The sequence below is a fragment of the Centruroides vittatus genome, unplaced genomic scaffold (genome assembly GCF_030686945.1).
Source record: "Centruroides vittatus isolate TY-2023 unplaced genomic scaffold, ASM3068694v2 contig_345, whole genome shotgun sequence".
NCBI classification, from domain to species: domain Eukaryota; kingdom Metazoa; phylum Arthropoda; class Arachnida; order Scorpiones; family Buthidae; genus Centruroides; species Centruroides vittatus.
This window is the reverse complement of record NW_027122170.1, coordinates 3,725,634-3,748,091: the sequence shown is the minus strand read 5'-3', so window position 1 is coordinate 3,748,091 and position 22,458 is coordinate 3,725,634. Positions and strand designations below refer to the sequence as shown.

At 31.5% G+C, this 22,458-nt stretch overlaps 2 protein-coding genes across 4 annotated transcripts in view; one reads left to right on the top strand and one right to left on the bottom strand.

Annotated features, from left to right (window-relative positions):
- Positions 1–53: 53 nt before the first annotated feature.
- Positions 54–10,837, top strand: LOC136974249 (uncharacterized). The gene is made up of 3 exons (XM_067269086.1): positions 54–367; positions 8,789–8,952; positions 10,551–10,837. The coding sequence occupies exons 1-3, from the start codon at positions 116–118 to the stop codon at positions 10,576–10,578; spliced, it is 444 nt and encodes a 147-aa protein (XP_067125187.1). The 5' UTR covers positions 54–115; the 3' UTR covers positions 10,579–10,837.
- The window catches only part of BCL7-like (chromatin remodeling complex subunit BCL7B-like protein), a 24,554-nt gene continuing 12,543 nt past the window's right edge, over positions 10,448–22,458 (bottom strand). For 2 of the 3 annotated variants that reach the window (XM_067269083.1, XM_067269085.1), the window contains exons 4-7: positions 21,836–21,923; positions 19,991–20,074; positions 17,390–17,515; positions 10,448–10,983 (exon numbers count right to left, since the gene is read on the bottom strand). In XM_067269083.1, coding sequence (XP_067125184.1) covers positions 10,913–10,983; positions 17,390–17,515; positions 19,991–20,074; positions 21,836–21,923 — 369 coding nt within the window. In that variant the 3' untranslated portion in view covers positions 10,448–10,912. Of the gene's footprint in view, positions 10,984–11,893; positions 12,069–17,389; positions 17,516–19,990; positions 20,075–21,835; positions 21,924–22,458 lie in introns of those variants that run through there. The other variant, XM_067269084.1, reaches the window with a different exon arrangement.

Sequence of the window (22,458 nt, the reverse complement as noted above, 5' to 3'; positions counted from 1 at the left end):
ATAAAACAAAAAATTTCTCTAAAATTATTCGAGTTACGATAATTTTTTTTCCTGGTTTTTCCAAAAGAGGGCGAAGATCCGGTTTGAGATTAGCAGACGAGTTTGAATTTTTGAAATGGACGGCGGACGTTTACGCCAAGTTCGAGTTTCCAAGCGAAATCCGGACGATTGGAAATTAAATAATGGATATTATGTAAGTTGGAGCGAGAAGGAAGAAGAAAAGAGAAACGAAACGATGTACAAATCGAATAATTTACAGAGAAATAACTCGAGATCCGGCAGATTGAGCTTAAGAATGTCTGCCGTTAAAATGAATGCAAATCAGAAGTTTGGTTCGTTGAAGTTAAAAGTGAACAAATTGACTAAGGTACTGTACGTTTGAGTTTGAAAGACGAATAAATTTAAAATTTAATTAATGCATTAATTTCATAAAATGGAAGTATAAAAGAAATTTTTTTATCAAAAAAAAAAAAATTCAAATTTTTCTTTTACGTCATTATTATTATTATTATAAATCTCGGGCGTTGTTCTTTACGACCCCCTTCCGACGTGCCAATTTGTGAAAATTTATTGCATGAATAAATCCTTTTTTATACCTTTAAAACTTCAAAGATAATTTTACTAAATTTTAAAAATTCTGTGCTAAATGATTAAACTTGTTTTATTTACATTAATTTGTCAAGGTTAAATTATTCATAAGTTTGTTTATAATCAGTCTCATTAACATTTATACATTTTTTTGCTAGGTGAGGTAATTAATAATTAAGTTATTTATGTCGGCTTCTCTTCCCTTCTGGATTCTCCGAGCAAGTCCCAAAAATTGGTCCTATAATTTTTAATGGTTCCTCTCGACTGTTTTCTATGAGAGGAATCTTGCTGTAAGGGTATAGGGTTTAAAAGGTCTGGAATCTGTGGGTATATCTCTACCTTTTGTTTCTAACGTTTTAAAAACTGTAGAATATTTGTAAGCAAATACTTTTGGCAGAAGTTGAAAATTAAATTAGAAAGGAAGATTTCTAGAAAAATATACATAATGATTAAAATTTTATGATGCTAGATTGTCATTAGGTATGTTATAACAACAAAATACTGTACTTATTTTTAAATTTTTTTATTTAATATCGGATATCTACCAACAGGAAAAATTTTCAAGTACTGGTAGCTAATAACAAAAATATGGATTGTATAATGCTTTTAAAATAAAGAAAAAGTAATAATGCAATATATAAATGAATACAAAAGATGTCTAAATGCCAAACACACAATCCTCTTTTTATGTAATTTATTTTGCCCTTTTTAAAAGTCTCTATTTGATTAATTCCAAGAAAAAATATACTTCCCTTTCTAAAAAATTGCTGGTTTTTTTTTTAAGGAAAATTCTTAGAATTTGCATATAAGACTGCTAAATGAACTTGAGTGAATTTTAAGATTTGACTCTTTTTATGACTTATTTGAATGTATAATGAAAATTGGTCTTTTGTTCTGCCTTTATCCTGCAATCGAAGCGGTCGGAAAAAATCGGTTGCATTTTTTTTGCTACGGAATCCGTCGGTGGCCTAGTGGATGACACCGTAGAATATCACTTGTCTCAGATTTGCACTTGACCGACGGGCTAGCTGTGTGGAGTTTTCTTCACGTGTGTAATTAATTGCTAAATAGGGGACCGTTTCCCATAAGTTTTCCCTTGTGACCCTCTCCTTGGCAAATTGCTCATATGTTGTTTCTTCATACCATTGATCCAATCCAATCTAATCCCTTCAAAACAGAATCACAATGTAATACAAGAGTCCAAGTCTGGTCCATTACATTGAAAAATTAAGGACAAAAATTTTATAAACTTTCAACTTAATAGTTATGCTAGAAATAGAGTATACATATTTTAAGAGGGATATGTTGAGTGGTTTTATATTCCCAGCTGTTATAACATGCAGTGTTGTAATCTCACATTTGACCCTCCAGGTTTTTTTCAAATCTTGACATTTTGAGACCCCTGAATCCAAAAAAAGCCAACAAAAAAAAGGGAAATAATAATGTTTTTTTTTTTTCATTTATTATCTCGGATATAGTAAAGATTAAGAAATGAAATTTGGCATAGTAACTTGTATATAAGGAGCATTTGTGCTATTAAATTTTGGTGGTTAAAGGTTGAGGAAGATGGAGATATAGAGGGATGGCATATATCGTATCTTGAGAGGTTGGACTTAATGAAAAATTTTACTGGTTATTGGCATTTACAATATTTTTAAAACATCTCAACAGATGGCACCAAACATAATTTTAATTTTAAGCTAGTTTAAGTGTAAGTTTTGTTTATTGCTTAAATTTTATATCCTAGTGTAATTGAAAATTATTGGACTTCCTTCTTGGTCCCCTTAACTAGGCTGACCATAACATTTACAGTTCAACTGGGGACACATTTCATAATCAGTGAAAAATTGGGGTCTAAAACTGACTGAACTTTAGTTATTTTTTTAAAAAATTCATTTATTTATTGATTTATAAATTGGTAATATTATATATGTGACTTAATAAATCATTTCCAATTCAAAAAAAAAAAAAAAAAGGCTAAATTTACTTTATTTCTACTGAATTGTGATGTCTCTCCCATTAATATTCTATACTGATTTAATTTTGGTTGCATTATTGATTTTAATTTATAATTAACACTAGACAAGAAATATGACTGTAGAGATTCCAATATATCTTAGCCTTTTATTTTTACACGCTAGTTGTTGACTTGTCATTATACTTGAATTAAAAATTGTAAATAATTCTCAACATGACTTGCCTATACAGATATTTATATCTAGCATTATCAAAGACTCATTCTATGCATATTCTTGTCTCCCAATTACAGTAATCTCCTGTACAGAATTATTCTAATATTTTTGTTCAAAAAATCTTAATGTTTTTATCAATTGAACTGTCAATGGTCTTCTTAATAATTGTTTTAATATTAGGTCTAAAAGTTGATTGGTCCAAACTAAAAAGTTGAACCAATCAACTTTTAGACCTAATATTAAAACAATTAAGAAGACCATTGACAGTTGATCATGTTATTAATTAAACACATGGCTTCCTTCCCATCTTTATTTAATTGAACTATGAAGAACTAATTAAACAAATGAACTATAAAACATTTAATTAAATCAAAAAATTTAGATATACCTCACAACTTCAAATGAGGAAATGACTTCCAGTTTTCTTATTTAACTTTACCTATCAATATTTCTTTTCCAGCAGGGAAAAACAAACATCTTAACATCTCTCCCAGGTCTGTTTGAGCATTCTACAGAAGCACAACACACCAGATTTTCGAGATGGTACACCTAAACTACAAACCTACAAACATGATGCTAACTCTATGACAAACTTTGAGAAGCTAATCCAGAAAATGATGCCCTCATGTAACTTGGCTAGTATTTAATGAATTGTAGTATATGATACATTGAACAAATGAATGGCCAAACTCCACAGCTGTGTGGAATTTTTTGTATGCCATCTTGTGTTAAAAGATAGAGGTATTTTGGTGTTAGATTGAAGAGAGTCGAATAAAAAATATATATTTGCATAAATTTTATTAAATTGGTTGATAAGTAAGTTATAATTGGCTCTTTTTTTTGGTTGATTAAAATTGAAATATTTTGTTTAAATGTGCACAATAAATCAATTAATATCATTTCATGTTATCTCGGTTGATGGATAAGTTGTTAAATTTTTTTATATTCATCCTTTGATTATAAATTGGCTTGATGATTACTTTTTGTTGCAATCGTTTAGTGTCAAACTTGAAGATTTTTCCTTTGTTTTTCTCAATGTGAATACTTTGGAAAGTTTGTTATACATAAGCCCCAGTATATGTTTAGGAGTTGTATCTAATGAACTTCCACTCCATATGTAATGACTCTAGATACTTTCCATTCAGATGTGAGTTCTTTAGTATCTGTGTATTTCAATTTTTTCAATAGCTGCCACTGCACCAATGACCTGATTTCTCTAGCCCCTTATTCCATAAAATCTTTGTATCTTTGGCATTATCACAACAGACTAGTGCCACTGCAAAATTCTTAGTGTATTGTACACATGTTGTCTTACTCCTCGTGCTATTATTTTCAGTCAGTTTTTGATGTAAATCCTGGTTCTCTGTTTATCTGGGATTTTATCCTTGTTGTTTCTTAACAATCTGTAGACTATAGGATTTTGTTTATATACTAATCTAGAGCCATACAATGCCACCAATTCTACGTATTGAAGCCATCCTGGCCGAATAAATTCATTTTACATATTTTGTAGGACAGACATGTTTGATGGTTGGATTCCATTAAAACAAAACTTGTATAAGACAATTGACAGAGGTTTGGTTATATCTGAGGTCATTTACTATCTGTGACATCCTGCTAAGGTTTTTGTTTGTATCATCGATTCTTATGCGGAGATGATTCTCCTTTAATTGGGGGTCTGAAGACCAATGACTTGTAACCAAAAGGATTATGCAAACCTGCTGGGATGTAAAGCAGGAAGGCTGACTTCAAGTACACTTTAGTACTATATAAACTTGGCCATAATGCATATTTTATAGTTGGAATGTTTTCTGATTTTTGAATATGTCTGATCCCAGCAACGGTCTATAAATAGTTCAAAAATGTTAATCTGTTACTTGTTTGGTGTTGAGTTTAAGTGCACTCATTCATATTGATGACTTTCTCACAATGCTTAAGACTCGGAAGATTTTGGTGTGTAAGGTAATTCAGAGACAAGGTTAAAAACAGTTTATGAATAAAATGGAGCATGCCATCAAGTTCCATGTGTTTTGTGTGATGTGAAACTGTTAAGCCAGCAGTGTTATATGTCTAGAATGGAATACCCATGCAAGGAAATTCCCATACTGTTGACAATTGAAAGATTAGCAGAGCGGAAGTGACCCATTTTATGTTAGACAATACAAATAGGCATCATTGACACATTTTTAGATTTGCTGGAACAACAAAAATTTGTCATTGTTTTCAAAGAATGTGTCTATTTGAATGTAAACTTCAAACTCTTCAGTATTGTATGGCATCAAATTGTGTGTGACATATTTCAAGATATATAAAAATGTCACTTTTTTATGTAAATGATATAATAATCAAGTTGTTTATGAAAGAAATTTTTGTTGCAATTCATAATTTGCTTTAGTATGCAATTAAGTATCATCTACATGCTTTGCAACTGCACAAATCTGTTAATCAGATTTTTCCAGAACTGTATATAGAATTAGCTGTTATTGTTTATATTAATCTATTTATATAATGTAATATAATATAATAAGAGTAACAATTGCATTATGGAATGTTATTAGGGGTTTGATGCCAGTTTTACTTTGCATAACTTTGCAACTCAATATCAATAGATGATGAAGTGATGAAAAAATTACTAAAATTGCCATTGCCAGAATGAATAAAATGGGCTTATTGGATTTTATAGAAGCACTAGGTTAGCTGCATTATACATGGTAATGAAGAGACAAGCACTACTAGCAAAAGGTAACCCCCAAAAGGAAAAAGTCTTAGAACTGCCAGGATATATGGTAAAAAGATGGAAAATCTGTATTCTATAACAATCACAAGAGATTATTACACTGAAGTTTTGTGCTCTCTCCCCTCTATGGATGAAGAACAGAGGTGTTTACAAGCTATCCTTATCAACTGCTAATGGATTTTGGCTATTAAATCTGAGGTCAAATGAAAGATACTTATTTTCTGTGTTAGGGGTTAAGATCTGATTGAGAGTAAGTGGAATTTAATCAACCTAATTTTAGAATAAAAAATTTATCAGAAAATGAAAGGATAAAATTTAGAGGGGAATTTACAGAATATATAACAGTTTTTAAAAGGAGGAATTTACATTTTTTTTTTATAGCTCCACTTATCCCATTTGCAGAAGACTGACATGTCTAAGATTGTGCCGTCTGTCAATCATCCCAACCAGTCATTCCAAGATGGTTGCCTGTGTCAGCAGGAGTTTTTTTGCTAGTTATCTCATACGTGTCACTTGAGTCTTCTTGTTTTGTGCACTTTTTGTAATTTTCACCTCTTAATCTTTCAATACAGAAAATTTGAGATTAGACCATCATTTTGGAATTGGAGAAATATTAGGATAAGACAGAACTTCAGTTAACAAGTTGTTTTTGTGAGGATATTCTAAGAGTAAGAAGATTAAAGGTTAATAAATATGATAATTTTCAAAGAAATCTTATACCCTGTGAACAGTTTTACTGACTGGGTACAATTTGTACCCATTGTTTTTATGAATTTGTTTTATTTTGTATTCTTTACTAGTATCTGGATATAACTATGATTATAAGCTATATTTTTCCATGTTTTGACCATTTTCCATTTTCTGTATCTTGTAAGGATCGATTTTTGCACAGAAGTTTGTTACAACCATAGCAATCAGTAGTCGACGATCGACTAAATGCAGACAAAAGATGTTTAAATTTGAAGCTTTTGGGTTGGCCGACTGAAAATATGTTAACTTAATAATTATTTCAATTAGAATATATAATCATCTTAGAATAAGAATTAGACAACAGATACAAAGTGGATACAAAGTAAAAGCATTTTGAAAATGTCAGGTTAGAGTACGTGGGAAAAAAATGTTTAATTATACTGTACCTATATATTGTGTTTGGTTTTTAAGGTCTTCTCGTGTGCTGCTTAGATACAATTTGCATCCATTTACTAAATGAAAGTTTGTTCAGATTTGATCGGAATTATCTGTAATTCTTTATTCTGCTATAAAATTTCAAATAATTAATTTTTTATGGGAATGATGACGAAAACAATTTGACATTAATTGCCCAGGTGGAGATTGAGCCATCGGATAAAGCTCAACGAGGGAACTGTGGTTGATATATTGGCGTAAAAACTGAGTTAGAGGATCGCAATGACCATGTTGTGATTCTCTAGTTCAATTTTAGTATCCAAAAGATAGTGAATATATATGTAATTATTTTAATCTGACCATCTCTGAGGTGGCTATAATTCATTAATACTTTCTCCTAGCTTTCAACCCCTGTTTGATTTCTTAAGGGTTGAATCTAAAATTTATATATTTTGTTAAAATTATTATTAAATTTTGTTAATTATTTAACTTAACAACTACACAGTTGGTAGAAGGATGTGTTGATAGAAATTGATGTGATGACTGATGTTAAAGGCAGGCAAAATGACATCATTGTGTTATCAAACTGTTAATAATGAACATCAAAAGTTTTTGTACAATCTGTTGTTAAATGATGTTCCCAACCAATTATGGTAATAATTTAACTTTAAGAAGACCAGATATACCTTAAATTTATAAATTATGTAAAGGGAAGATAAGTTAGCTTCCATTAAGGAAATTGTTTGTCATCAACTTTGTTATGATGTCAAGTGATTCTACCCCTTTCAACCCCTCTATGACATAATAATGTAATAATTTGATTGGGTAAACTCCAAGAATATTATCAAGTCATGCGCCCAAATCGAAGAGTCCACCGGGAACCTCAGTAGAGAAAGGAGTAACAAGGTGTTCTCCATGAAACTCATTTAGAGTCTGCCTAGAGCTGAGGAGTTAGCCAGACGGGTACGCCAATAGATATTAGAGGAGTTCACCGAAGGCTGCCGTGCAGTAAAAGACAACAAGGTGTTCTCCATGAAGCCCATTTGGGAGTTCACTGAAGACCTTCCTCGCAAGAGAAAGTCCATTTGGGTTCTCCAATGAATAGTTAAGAGTCCACTGAGGAATTAGAGAGAGAAAAGATGTGAAGGTGTTCCATAAGCCTCGACCTAAGTCCAAGCCGAATTATTCTCTTGAAGGCAGAAATACGCCAAGTAGAAGAGTCAAGACCTTTATCTTGTGAAAGAAAAGAGAACTTAAAGAACGAATAGAAATGAACTTTTTTCCTAGAAGACTGAATTGCAAGTCAACGTCAAGTCTACCAAGTGTCAAGGTAGTATGTCATACTCAGGAAAATTGTTAAACACTCTCTCACGCGGTTAGAATTTAGAGTTAAGATAGCTTTAAGTTGGATCGTTTGTTGTATTTCCATTTTAAATTTTATTGTTAAATGGATTCATCATTGACTCGACTCTTTCCAAACTTACTTGCGTCCCTCCTACTTGTTATTCTGCAAGGTTTAAAGTGCGTTAACCCACTAAATTTAAAGGTTAACTGGTGTCAGGAGAAAACTATTTACAGGGGCTCTTAAGTGTCTCTGTTATTTACAGGATATCTTCACAGATTCCTGTCCAAATTCCAAATAAATTAATCTTAAGGAAGCCATCCTACTCAGAGAGACCGACTTGCAGTCAGAGCCCAGTAAGCGGTGGACGATTTTTAATTATAAAACGCGGTTACCACCCTGGCGGATCTCACACATTTAATTGCCGAATATTAATTATGCCCCTTGAACAATCTTCGTGACTATAGAAATTAAAATGCTTAGAGTCTAGGCAATATAGTTGGAACGCCAATATTTGAATTGTTTGTATTCTCACAAATATGGATCATTTAGCAAGAAAATTCTTATTTAGAAAATTTGTAATGTTTTTGGATATTATAAAAATCCAACAAAATATAATCTGAGAAATATTCTCAAAAAAAGTGTGTATTTTTTTTTTAATATATGTATGTCAATGCTTATAAACAAATGTTCTTACATGACTAAAATCATATGCATGATTTAGAAAGACTATTACTATTGTAATTTATACTAGTTTTCTTGAATGTTTCGATTACATTAGAATAAGATTGTTTTTTCTCTTAGTGGATACAGAGGACGGCCAAGGGAAACGGCTACGAGGGCGAGGCATACAGTCCGCTACGCAACGCCAAATCTCCCGTCAAGCTGTATTCTCCCTTTTACATTGTCACTCCTAGTCCTCGCACACAGGAGTCGAAATGCAGGCAGAATCTACACAGGCCCAGAAGGTGAGAAATAGTTTCCAATTATTTCTTTAATTCTTCACGAAAAGGTTAATGCATTACAAAATACGCTATTACAGAAATCTAGTAGCTAAGTGATTTTATTGTGCAACTATTTAACTGGCCAAAATTTTAATATTCTGCTAAATTCTTTTCAAAATTTCCACGTCTGCTACGGTTAAGGTATCGACCTACCATTCTGGTAACCTAGAATCTTTGGCGAGTGGTCTGGCCCGGCCCGACACGTCACGACCGGCCAAATCCGAGACGGACACGGAAAAAAGGCCCACTTAACGCCCGGGACAGAAGCAAAGAAAAAAATGTATATACATAATGCCGGGAAGATATTAAAAGCATTGACCGAGTCACTTATTTTTTTCTATTTGGACCGTCTTAAAAATTTTTAAGAAAATTGGAAAGGGCACCACCTTGTGTCGTATTCAATCTCCTTGCTCCGAAATCTGCATCAGTTGTTTGTGTTTACGTAAATTCAAATAGATGGCATTGTGTTTATGCAAATTCTATGTAATTAGTGTGCAGAACATCAATTTGGGTAGAATTGACTGAGTTTGTGTTTAAATTAATGGTTAGAAGAAAGCAGTTTTTATTCTTGTTATTAAATCTTATTGTTTCTTATAAACACCAAAAATTTTTAGTTTTTCATTATGAATTGGATCTGTTTTTGTTGGTCTTTGGGTTACAAGTTTATTTACCTCTGTTCAATTTAAAATGTAAAATCCAAATACCTTGATTATAATAACAGTAATTTGCCTATAAGAAGAAATCAAATTAAAACAAATTATCTAGCTTAGATTAACAATCCAGCTTGCAGGCTAGTTGTTTGAAAAAATACTAAGAAGTTTCTTAGTGTACTTGTCAATCACTATGTGGCCTTTTGTTAGTATGTGTGAAGTCTCATTAAAATTTTGCAATCCAAGCATAGGGACATAGTGATCTGGTAAGTTAGCGTATCGGAATGAATTAATTTTACAAACATATACTCAGATTTTTTTCTGAAAACATCCTTTGTTATTTTGACACGGCAGTCCGACAAGCGTACCGACGTACGGTAGACAGAGTATCTTTGCACCGAATTCGTCGTGGACAGTCACGTGACGTACGGCTGTCGTCGTTTTTGGAGGACGAAAACTCGATGGGGTGCTACTTAATGATGGCATTAGCAAATTGAATGTTTTCTATGCCGAGGAGTGTTTGGGCTTTCATTTTTTACCAACATCTGTTCATACAAATTGGAAGGAGTGTCAGAAACATCTCTAGTTGGAGTGGACAACTTTATCACTGTATACGTGGAATCACTTTTGTTTCGGCAGATATAAAAAAAGTTTCAGAGTATTATCTAGTTTTTGGTCTAAGATTGTTAATAAGCCAAGCATAGAAACAAAATTGAGTCTGCTCTGATCTGTTTTTTGTAAACCTATTCCGACAGATGTACTTGGATATTTTTGGATTTTAGATACTTTGAAAGAAACAGTTCAATAAATTTTGTAGATGACTTATGTGCAGACATTTTAATATGAAAAATTTTACATAAAAGGCTTTTAAATTTTCTAGTTTGTAGTACTTATATAACTGTTTTCTTTCAGATGCGAATTTTCGAGTCCCGTTGCTTAGTTAGTGGAAGAATGCATCGGACGGAGTTCGTGCAGCTACCTTTTAAAGTATTATATATGCACGTCGTATCGTTTGTAATATGAACCACGTGCGTGTCATTTTATGAAGGCCCAATTTTGGCAGCTAATCGATTTCATATTTTTTTATACGAAGATTTTTGTATCGTGCTAGTTTTTAGACGTAATTGTAACTATATTTTTCGTCGATCACGCAAGTTTTGTTACAATAGTTTATTAGATATAAAGTTTTATAAATGGTGTGTCTGCGTACGAAGTTACTCTCGCGAACGGGAAGATCGGTAAAAAAATAGGTCCGAACGGAGGTGGCACCCGCCCTAATTTTTTTTCGCCGGCGGTTCGCTACTGTCTTCGCTAGATTCTTCTTGCTTTAGAGTGGGAGGACCATCTGTAACAAATCAAAAATTAATTTTAGCCTCAGAATTTTAAATGGTAACGTAACTAAAATGGATATTCGGAGTAAACACAAATTGGACAATTTTGTTTTTGTTCTAAGCATCGATTCAAACGGGAATTTTTCGGACTTTCTTATTGGGAACAGTTGGAGTCAAAATAGTTTTTTTTCTCGATCCAACACACTACCAATAGAACTACAATTTGGTACCTTTTAACATGGACTTAAATCTTAGCACTTTTGGTGTATGAAAAACCAACCAGATACAAAGTAATAACATTGACAAATATGCCTTTTAGATTCCTGCTAGTTTAAATGCACCCGAAAATGTTTGTTTGGAATAAATTCATCGGCTGTTCTCGATAACGACAACGCTCCACTGCAGCTAACTAGAATGTTCAAAATTTTTTTAAACAATTTAAACATTTAAACCAAATATTTAACATTAAATAATGAATAAAAAAAATGTAAGTTTCTGGAATTTAAATAGGCATATTTGTTAATGTAAGTTGTATATAGAAGTTAACTACCTATATATTTGGTATAATGCAGTTAGATAATCTCGTTTTTTGTAATCTGTTGCATATCTTCCTATAACATCATGATTAATGTATTGTCAAATCCTGAAGTTTTAACCTTCTTGCAACAAGTTATCAGTGTGAAAAAGAGCTTTTTGTTTTAGTCTATTTCAAGCAGAAATTGTTTTATAAATCTGGCAAGTGGTTCATGATTACAGATATCTGTAGCCGTCGGAATATTAGTTGCACTTTGATTTTGTCCGTATACTCTAAGTGGCATTTACTTTCTCTAGACCTAATTATCACCGTTATCTGCCCGGCAAATACTCGGAATCACGTTTCGACCGATCGATACGAGACTTTGCAGAGAAAATTCTGTACGGCACTCCCGAGGAAAGACACGTTTATTCGAAACTCTTCACACGTTTCTCTCGGTCGTACACTAAAGATGCACACACGCTAAATAAATTACACATTCTTTTTATAGAGATTTTAAGTTAAGCTAAGTCAGTCATATTTGCTTTCCCCCCTCTGTCCAGTACTGCTTGATGACGTGGCTCCCTAGAAAAGATCAAGGGAAACTGTGAAACAAATTTAATAGAATTAAATATTTGACAACTTCACACAGATTTTGTAAATGCACTACATTCACATTGCATGCATTTTTTAGAAGTTCTAGAGATTAGGTGCACAGCGGAACCTTGGAAGATTTATATATAGTTATGTATTTAAAACTAACTGCAAGATTTACCCAGTTTAACATCAACATTGAGGTATGGTATTGTTAACACTGAAATTTTATGACTAACAATCCTATAATAATTACTGTATATTTTAAATCTTAAGATTCTCCAGTACCAATTATGTAATTTGCATTATGCATTTAATGTTTTATTGGTCCCTGTATACTAAATACAATTCTTGATTCTGTGTTTATGAGCCAAGCTACAAGCCAGATTCCCAGCACAAGATTGGTAGGTTTTGGCACGTACGTTACGAGGGCTCAGGTAGGCCGTACTTATTACCATATGGCAGGGATGGGCAACCGGCGGCCCACGTGGCATAAAATATGAATAAATATATCAATTTCCCAGCTTAAGGAAGTACGCTGCAAAAATTTAGACGTTATTTTCTACAACTTATGTATGTGAATAGTTTTTCCACCACGAATTTAGTAAAAATTAAAACAAGAAACCGGCTAACAGACACGTCGAAACTAATTTAAAACTAGCAGTGACTAATATTTATCCAAATATTTCCAATATATTATGTTTACATCAGTTTAAGAAGCTAAATTAAGTATATCTATGCTAATTTATAATTATATATGAATGAATAAATTGTGATTTACCGACATTTTTTCTTTCTCTTTTCTCTTGTATTTGGCCCGCGTCAGTTCAAAAGTTTTAAAATGCAACCCTTACATAGAAAAAGGTTGCCCATCCCTGCCATACGGCATCAAAATATTTACAGGCTCTCAATTAGAATGCTTTCATACAGTTATAAAATACCAAAGACTATTTTGGTGCTTAATTACAGGTCTGCCAATCGCTGGGTCAAAACTCATTACCATTAAATTTTTGTTAGACAAGGTTCCACTGCACAATGCCACGGTTTATAAATTTTTTTTACTAGTTTGAGCCATTTAGAAACTAATGCAATTAATTTATTTTTACACCTTTTATTAATATTTTTAAACTAGATGGGGAAAAAATAATAATTAATTTTCATAGAAGAAATTTCCAGTGCTTAAAAAAAACAGTTTTGTCTCCAGATACATTTATCCTTTTGGCCAATTGCATTTAATTAGCACTCTTTAATCAAATCATTTTATTATTAGTAATATGATTTTATAAATTTCAGATACATATTATATTGAAATATGAGTTACTTTTTTGTTCTCTAAACTACAGTTAATAGTGAACAGATGCAAAATAATTTGACTGATTTTCATAAAATCATGAAAGTGGATGTAATGTAACATAAGCCTTTTCTCTTGAATTATAATAGGAAAAAATTGGAGAATCATAGAAAAAATACTGGCTATTCGTGTACATTAGTTTCTAAGTGACTTTCAAATACTATCAGCAATTTTTACAACAATAAGCATGCATACTACTACTATTAAACTATGAAATAAGCAAATTGCTTTTAATAATTTTGCACAATAAAGCCAAATTTAGCAGTGATTAGCATTTCTATTTTAACACTGGCTTAAAAATGCTTTATTTCCTAATTTGCAAATAATTAAATGCTATAAACTAAGCAATATAATCCTTTAAGTGACAAAATGCAATTTCTTATATAAAAAGATGATTTGTATGTGGGATATTGGAACGTGAAAATAATTAACATATTTCCCTATAAGCTATGCACCCGTCCGGTGTATTCCTGTAGCGTCGAGCCACGGAGTCCGACCAAGCGGGAGACGGAACGAGGTTTGTCTTAGAACAAAGTTATATTTCGTGGCCACCAATATAATAAAGACCCAGCAATTTGAGAGTAACGACTATTATTTGAATGTATAAATTCCATAGAGTTGACGTGAAAAATTACTGGCATTGGCAACATCAAATTTAGAGTAAGTCTACCTTTAGATCTCTCTACATTAGAATTATTTTTTCACAAAAACTGGAATCTTGAAGAATGTACCTAAGATAACAACTTTTCTCATTTGTTTTGGTTAAGATAAATGTTCTCCACTATAAAATGAATATGTGAACAGCAGCATTAGTTGCAACTATGTACTGTATTGCAATGAGATGTTTCTAAACTATAATTTATGCTAGCAAAATGTAGTTGCTGATCTTTAAATTATGAACTGAAATGTCTGTTACAAATTGTAGGTATAGAGATTTGTGAGAAGTTCAATGTACTTTACTATTTCAATTTCTCTCGCTGCATTTTCAGCTTAATTTTGAATTACAATTGAACATGTCTAGAAAATATTTGGAAAAAAATCATCTAGTATAATTAATGTAAAATTAATGGTAATTAGTAATATTTAATGTAAAATTATTGTATTTGTGTTTTTTCTACTCTGCAGAATCAGTTTTATTAAATTTTTCTTAATTTTATTAGTATTACTGAAAGAATGAGCAGAAGCAACAAGGGCAAAGCTGGAAAAGGATGTTAACCTGGCATTTGGGGTCACAATAGCATATTTATCACCCCCATCAAATTTATCAGTTTATTTTAATTGAGTTATAAATCTATGCATAGAAATTCTTTGTACGAGAGTCATATCGCAAAGGCTTAAAGTTTATCGATGTGAATGTACAGGTATCCCTCATACAATACAGTTTTTCTCTAAATCAATTGGAAAAATCGGGGATATCCTCTGTACAAAATTTCACAATTTTTGCATGTAAACTCTGTTCAATATTTTTTTTGGTTCAAGCAAGCATGCATATTGTCTCAAATTTTCAATATGCTAAAATCCGTGGGTGATTTTTCAATTTTTGTGCCTTTTGTCAGTACAGTTTTCTTCTTCCTTGTTCTAACTTCCCTATCAACTAGGTGTTGCTGTTGTTGCTTTCTGACTTTAGCCCTCAGGGCTGTCCATAAATTACATCTGCATTTTTATTGAAATTTTTACTCCCCCATTGTCCCAGTTTCCATAACCCCTCTCAACTTTTATACATTTATACAGTTTATCACTTCGTTAAATTTTTATTATTCATAAAATAAAATGGGCATCCATCGAAGTTCAACCTTTGTCCGACTTGTCATACCCCCCCTCTCTCTCCCTTCCAGTGTGGATGTCATTTATGGACAGCCCCTTAAGATTATAAAAAACAACTCTGTCTGTCACTGTGTTTTGATTTAATACCTAAAAAATGTTTATTTAAACTGTAAGTGGTGTTAAGTTTTTTTAATTGTAGGAAAGTAATCATTTGTAAAAATGATGAACGAAATACAAGGGTATCTCAGTATTCCAACACAAATTCTGGAAAAAAAATCAGTCTGTACTCAATTGAACAAACATGACCCTCTACAACAAATTTTCTATTAATAACATATCATATTTTTGTCATCCATAAAAAAAATTAAAAATGTTGCCGATATTTCTGATCAAGATTAACAAAAGCACTCGGACAAGGGCTTCTCTTTCTACAATGTATTGCCATCTTCAAACTTCAATCTTTTGCCTAACGAGACACTTTTTCCCCATAACTAGTGTTGTACGAGGGATTTCTGTATATTAATTCAGCCTGATGAATTGATACACACAATTTGTGTGGTTTCGCGTGTTTCCTGTGCATGAAACTTTGAATGGCATTTCTATAATCTTGAAAGATTTGAAGTGATTAACAGTAACATACATGGTGCAGTACAGTTTAAAAAATCTCATTACAATTCATTTAAATACTAATCTGAAATATCCATCATAATCATTAAAGTACATCAATTTGCTGATATTCTATTCTTTTTCAACATTAACTTACATTAAAACATTACCAATGCCAGGTCAATAATTATTGCCTGGTGGTAGAAGAGCATAATGATTATTTATTTTTCAATATATTCAGCCATTATTCCTTGAAACCCAATATAAAATGCCTACCCACTTAGTCCAGCACATAATTTTCATACTTCCAATGGGTACTTTTGTTCAATTTATTATTATAAAAGCAAAAATTCCTGCAGCAGCAGGATTTTAAACAAAACATTTGTGACATATCAGACTTATCAGACATATATTTGATTTGCATTTGTGCAAATCAAATATATTTTTAAATTAAACTAACATTTGGAAAAGCTAATAAAAACACTCAAAAGAAGCTGTTAAAACGTGGAGCCTTGGTAATGCTAACAACGTCATCTATTACTGTTTAATATTGTATTTCTTCAATTCTACTTTGTCAAATTAATCTATTTTTACTTGTGTGGAATAGAGATGCCTCACATTTGCAGCCCAAAACAACAATCTGAAGTTATTGCATACAGACCATACAATGCACCAAGAGATATTTTTGGTATTCTGACAGATGAATTTTTGAATTTAACATTAAAATGTGCATTTCGAGAATATAATGCAGTATGTGCTGAAGAACATTGAAATTACAGCTGTTGAACATCTGTCTTTACCAACATACCATTTTGTGACAATTGTAAAGTTCTTTTCCTCAAAATCAATATTTTACATACTGTATTTATCTTGTTTAATAGATTCTAAGTAAAACTAATTTATTTCAAATATACAATTTTAGCTGTTGCTACTTTACTGGAATATATATATATATATAAATACAATACTATGTTTTGATGAAGAGAAAAAAAAATCTAATACTAAATTGTTAATTTGCAGTTAAATGTTAAAATCTTAAATGTCAATACAATGTTAAACATAAACTTTGAATGTTTTCAAAGCTACAAATATGCAATAGATAGATAGTTGATAGATCCAGGCTGCACCGAAAGGCATAGCCAGAAAAGGAAGGAAGTAGAGGGGGGAATAGGAGAAAGGGAGGAGGGGGAGAAGACGGAAGGATGAAGATTACAAGTGCGCCATTTCTGGGCAATAATTGCAAAACATAGGAACAATATATACAAAGGGTCCCGTGCACGGGGTAAGCACATAAATGGTGAAAGAATGTGCAGGATGGCATGCCAAAACAAATATGCAATAATGAATTTATTAAATTTGTTGGTAATAAGTGAAAAGCAAGTTTTGCAATGACTGACTGGATCTTTAGTAAATAGGTAGCCATGGTATTTTGACATTTAAAAAACTATCTTTAAGTTTTAAAAATCGTGAAGTGTGTGAACTGTAGACAAATCTAAATTAATTTTGTTTGTGTAAAATGTAGACTGCCTCTACTTTTGGACAAAAGTTACAATTTCTTTTACCCCGAATACCGATCTTAATTAGTACTTACCGTGGTGGCTGTCTGGAAATTGGGCATCGCTGCTGTTTTCGGGGAGACTGAGATTTGTGGCTTCGTCACTAGGAGGTTGAGATTCGATTGTTTCTGCCTGAGAATCTTGACTGATGTCTACGAAACCTAGACAAAAACAGGTTATTGTTAAGTATAAAATAATAAATTTTTGAGAAGTCAAAGTGAAAAGGGCAAAAAAGAAAAAATTACCATTATGTTAATGGAATCATAAATATTGTAATGAAAACAACACAGAAAATTTTGAATGTATTTAATTCTAATGTATTTTCTTAGGTAAGAAATTCTATGTTTTATATACAGGATGTCCCATAAATTTATAAAAGTTGAAAGAATTGGTATATTTGAATGTGGTTTGCGTAAAAGTTATTCTCACAAAGGGGGATTTTTTTGGGTAGAGAAAAAGAAAATAGTTTAATTTTTGTCAATGGAGGGCACTGAATGCAAGGAAAGTGGAATTGTGCAAATCTGAGTCTTATAAAATGCAGGGTGTATGATTAACAGCTAGTTTCTGAATTTTCCCATTACTGGTGCCGACATACGGTTTTTATTACGATGCTGACGTTTGTGGATAAAGCTCTATTGGTGAAGTTGTTTTATCTCGGCCACGAATCGCCAGCTGAAACTTTACAAAGGTTTAGGACACTGAATAGAACAAAGAAAGGTTCAAGTCCAATCACTCCGGCCGGATTGGTTTCCCTAGTACAACATTTCGAAGAACGGAAGTTTGTGTAATTGCCCATGCAGTGGAGCACCAGGTTTATCAGAGGTCCATACCTCCAACGTAGCTTTGCAAATGGAAACCAATCAGGCAGGAGTGTTTGGACACTCCTGCCTGATTGGTTTCCATTTGCAAACCTTTCTTCATTCTCTTCTGTGTCCTAAACCTTTGTAAAGTTTCAGCTGGCAATCCGTGGCTGAGATAAAACATCAACATCATAATGAATACCATATGTCGGTGCCAGTAATGCGAAAATTCAGAAACGAGCTGTTAATCGTACACCCTGCATTTTGTAAGACTCAGATTTGCACAATTCCAGTGATTTTTCTTGAGTTCAGTGCCCTCCAGCGACAAAAATTTGAACTAATTTTTTTTTCTCTACCCAAAAAATCCCCGTTCGTGAGAATAACTTTTACGCAAACCACATTCAAATATTCATAAAAGTTGAAAAAATTGGTATTTTTAAACTATTTACAAATTTATGGGACACCCTGTATATAGTAGTAATACTTCACCCTACATCAGTAATTGGTTCCAGATGATGCAAGTTTAATAATAAGCATTTCCCTTAAATAACTAACATGAATATAATGATAAGTCAAAGAAAAAAAAAACACACACACTGTTCTCATTATACAGCTTTTTGCTATAACAACCTTTGATTCTTATATCACACATACACTGATTTGGGCACAATGTGTATCTACCATCCTGCAACTATCAAAGCACAGTAAATAAGGTACTATTTACTGATAATTATTTTGTTAAATTTAATGTTTTTTATTTTCTTACAAAATAAAAAAAATATTTCTATGTTGAAATAAACTGGGAAACACTCCAGCATCCTGCATACAGTTCTGACTTGTCTCCGTACGATTTCCATATTTTTGAGGAGCTTAACAGGCACCCGAAAGGGTGTAAATTTCCATCAGACGCCGAAGTGGAAAGACGTAGTTCGGGAATGGTGCAGATAGCAACAGAGTTCTACGAGCAAGGAATCAAACGTCTGATGTATCAGTGGGACAGATTATTTAGTACATACAGTACATTACATTAAAAGTAAAGTCATTGATCGAGTTTCATTTGAATGACCCTCATATTAAACACGTTCATTTAGCAAATCAATGGTAATTTGTTTTAAATGCTTGAAAATAAAAATCTTTAGTAGTATTTTTTTACTAAACTCCAAATAACTCCCATAATAAAACACCCCAAAACAAAAATTGTTATATATAATCCTCAGATTTCTTGTAAATCAACAATAAAGGCTGTTTAAATTCAGGTGAAAATGACAAAGCCTAAGTAAAGATTTTGCACTCTAATAAATATAAATTAAAAGTTTCAAATCTGGATTGCCATTTTACATCAAGTTTTATGTATTAAATATTGACTTTAATGTGTAAACAAAGTGAAAAGAATATATTTTCCTTAGAACAAGAAATAATTTTTTTCATAATTTTTTTTAATAAATTAATGAGGTAAATAAGAACCAAGATAAGATAATTCTAAATAAATATTTTTTTTTCTTTTACTAATTAACTAAATATTTAATCAATATAGCATATGGTAGAAATAGAGTTGAATGTTTTTCATATATTAATTCCATACACTTAATTCAATGGTAATTTTATTCCCAGACTTATTACACCAATGATTGGAAATAAAATCACCATTGAATTAAGTTTAGTGAATTTATATATGAAAATCTTAACCAGACAAGAAGCAATGTTTAGGAATAGAAGAATTGAATGTCATTACTCTGCTTTTGTCACTTAGTGTTAAAATACAAAGAGCGGCAAATACACGAATGAAGCGTGTGTTGAATATTAATTCTTAAAAATTATTACCGTAAAAATACTAACCTATACTAGATTCTTCTGTCATTCCCGACATACAGGTCGACTCGGACGTTTCTAACCTTTTAATATCCGGTCCACTCCTAATATCTAGAAAATCAAACAGATTTTATTACCACAATAAAAGAATCAAGCACTGATTCAATATTTTGTTTGTAAAAAAGTCTTACTTTTTAGCAATATAAATGACTTTAATCACATATCATATATATGATTTATATATACCATAGAAGAAAGAGAAACACATATATATCACTCATAAAAATTAAATATCTTCCTTTGAATTCCATCACAGAAATTTGACAGTAAGTTTTGCCCTATTTTTAAATGTTCATAATTTAAATAAATTAGTGTTGACACATTAATTATTATTTACAATAACTTTGAAGATAAAATTATATTAATTTTAAGTTTTTATTCAACCTTTTCTAATCAAAGAAAACTGAAATAAGATTTTTATAATTTATTAAATAGTTTTATTTAATTGTAAATTTAAATGCATCAAAAATAAGTCAATACACAATTCAATGTATTTAATTATTATTCTTTTCTCAAAAATGAAAGTTAACACTTAAATAAAAATTAAATATCTCCCTCTCTCGGCAAGTCAAGAATCGAGAACAGATACATTCGTTGAATATAGTATGTCGAGAGATGTTGCCGAAGAAATGTGTGTATATACAGTGAAACCTGTGTAAACTGGACTCATTGTACTGAATATTATTTCCAGTTTGGCAGGTTTCTTTTTAATACAGAAAATCACTGTTCCTAAGAAATTTTCCTGTTTAGGCAGGTTTCTCTTATTAAGTTTTTGTTTCAGACAGATTTTACTATATATACCTATATCTCAATGTTTAAGATTACACTTATTTCTTTCTGTCATGTACTTCTATATATAATGAAAAGAATTTCACCTGAAGAATTAAAATATTAAATACAGTCAAACCTGTTTTTGTGCGCTCTTTTTATGTGCGATTTTTTTTGTGCGGTATATGAAAATTTCAATCAAATTGGAAATTAATTGACTCCCGTAAAATTTTTAAAAACTCTATTGGTTGTTTTCTATGACATCAGCAGGTTTTTTCATTTTTTATGCAGTAAAATTTTTTTCTCATACGTTTATTTCGGTCCCCTCTTATTTTAATAGCATAAAAACCATAAATATTATGTTATATTTGAACAGATGCGGTAAGTTAGCTCCCCTCCAGCTTTAGACTGCAGGTGTGAAATTACAGGCCTTGTTAAATGAAATAACACTTTCTGCAGCTATATTTATCAAATAAAATCATTATTTAACGATTATTTTTAACTTTTTAATGTTAGATTCGTATTTAAGTGGAAATAATTAATTAATATAAAATTAAAATTCTTAGAGGATTTTTCCCCCATTAGGTGTTGCAGAAAAAGGCCCAAGGAGTTAAAAAAGCAATTCCTAGTTATTTCGTACAGTTTCGAGTTATTTTCAACGTGAGACTTTTTTATGCGGTCCCTATCCACCACATAAAAAAAATATTTTTTAAATGTGTTGTGAAAACTATTTTTTATAGCCACTCATGAAGTTTCGCAGGATTTTTTTTTATGCATTTTCTTTTATGCGTCCCTATCCCCCGCACAAAAACAGGTTTGACTGTATATAATATGAATCTTTGATTATATATGTTGTTTGACATTAAAATCTGTCTAAAAAGAAATAAAACTGCTTCTTGTGTCATGTCAGAGATGGAAGAAAACCACATTTATTTCAACCAGAATACAAAAAAAATAAAGAAATTTTTTAAAATTTATATTTACTGTATTCACGTTATACAAATTAGATTTTATTAAAAGAATATGTAATATTTAATTACTTACCTCTTTTTCCACTTTTATCTCCAGCTTTTGCGCATTTTTCTATATTCTCTTTATTTCCACTTCCCGTTCCTTTACCTTTTCCTCTAGGCTAAAGAAAGTTATTCATCTTTGTATCTCTTAACGTTATCATTTAGTAAAAGAAATTAAAATTATACTGAGTAATTAAATTAAGTCTTCAAAATCTGAAATATTGGGAATTTCAAATAATGATAATTTTTGAATTTTTTTTAAAAAAATTAACTTATATCCTCTATCTTTGTCTTACTAAATACAAAATTAGATAAAAATTTTAATTTATGCCAATACAAAATTTAAAAATGTAATTTTAAATTTGGCAAAATATATAGTAAATGGTATACAGGGTTTTTTGAACACAGGGTGTTTTGAATGGTATACAGGGTGTTCGGCTATTCCCGTTACAAACTTCTAGGACTTGTAGAAGAAAGTGAGTACATAATATTTTGATTAGTAACCCATGTCCGGAAATATACCATTTCCTTCTACGACGGTTTCAATTCAGATGTTTAACTCTTCCACTTCTGCTGAGGGAAAGAGAAAAGTCTCGGAGTGTACCAGAACGTGCTTCGTAGGTACAATGTCTGTAAGAACGTTGGTGATCGCCA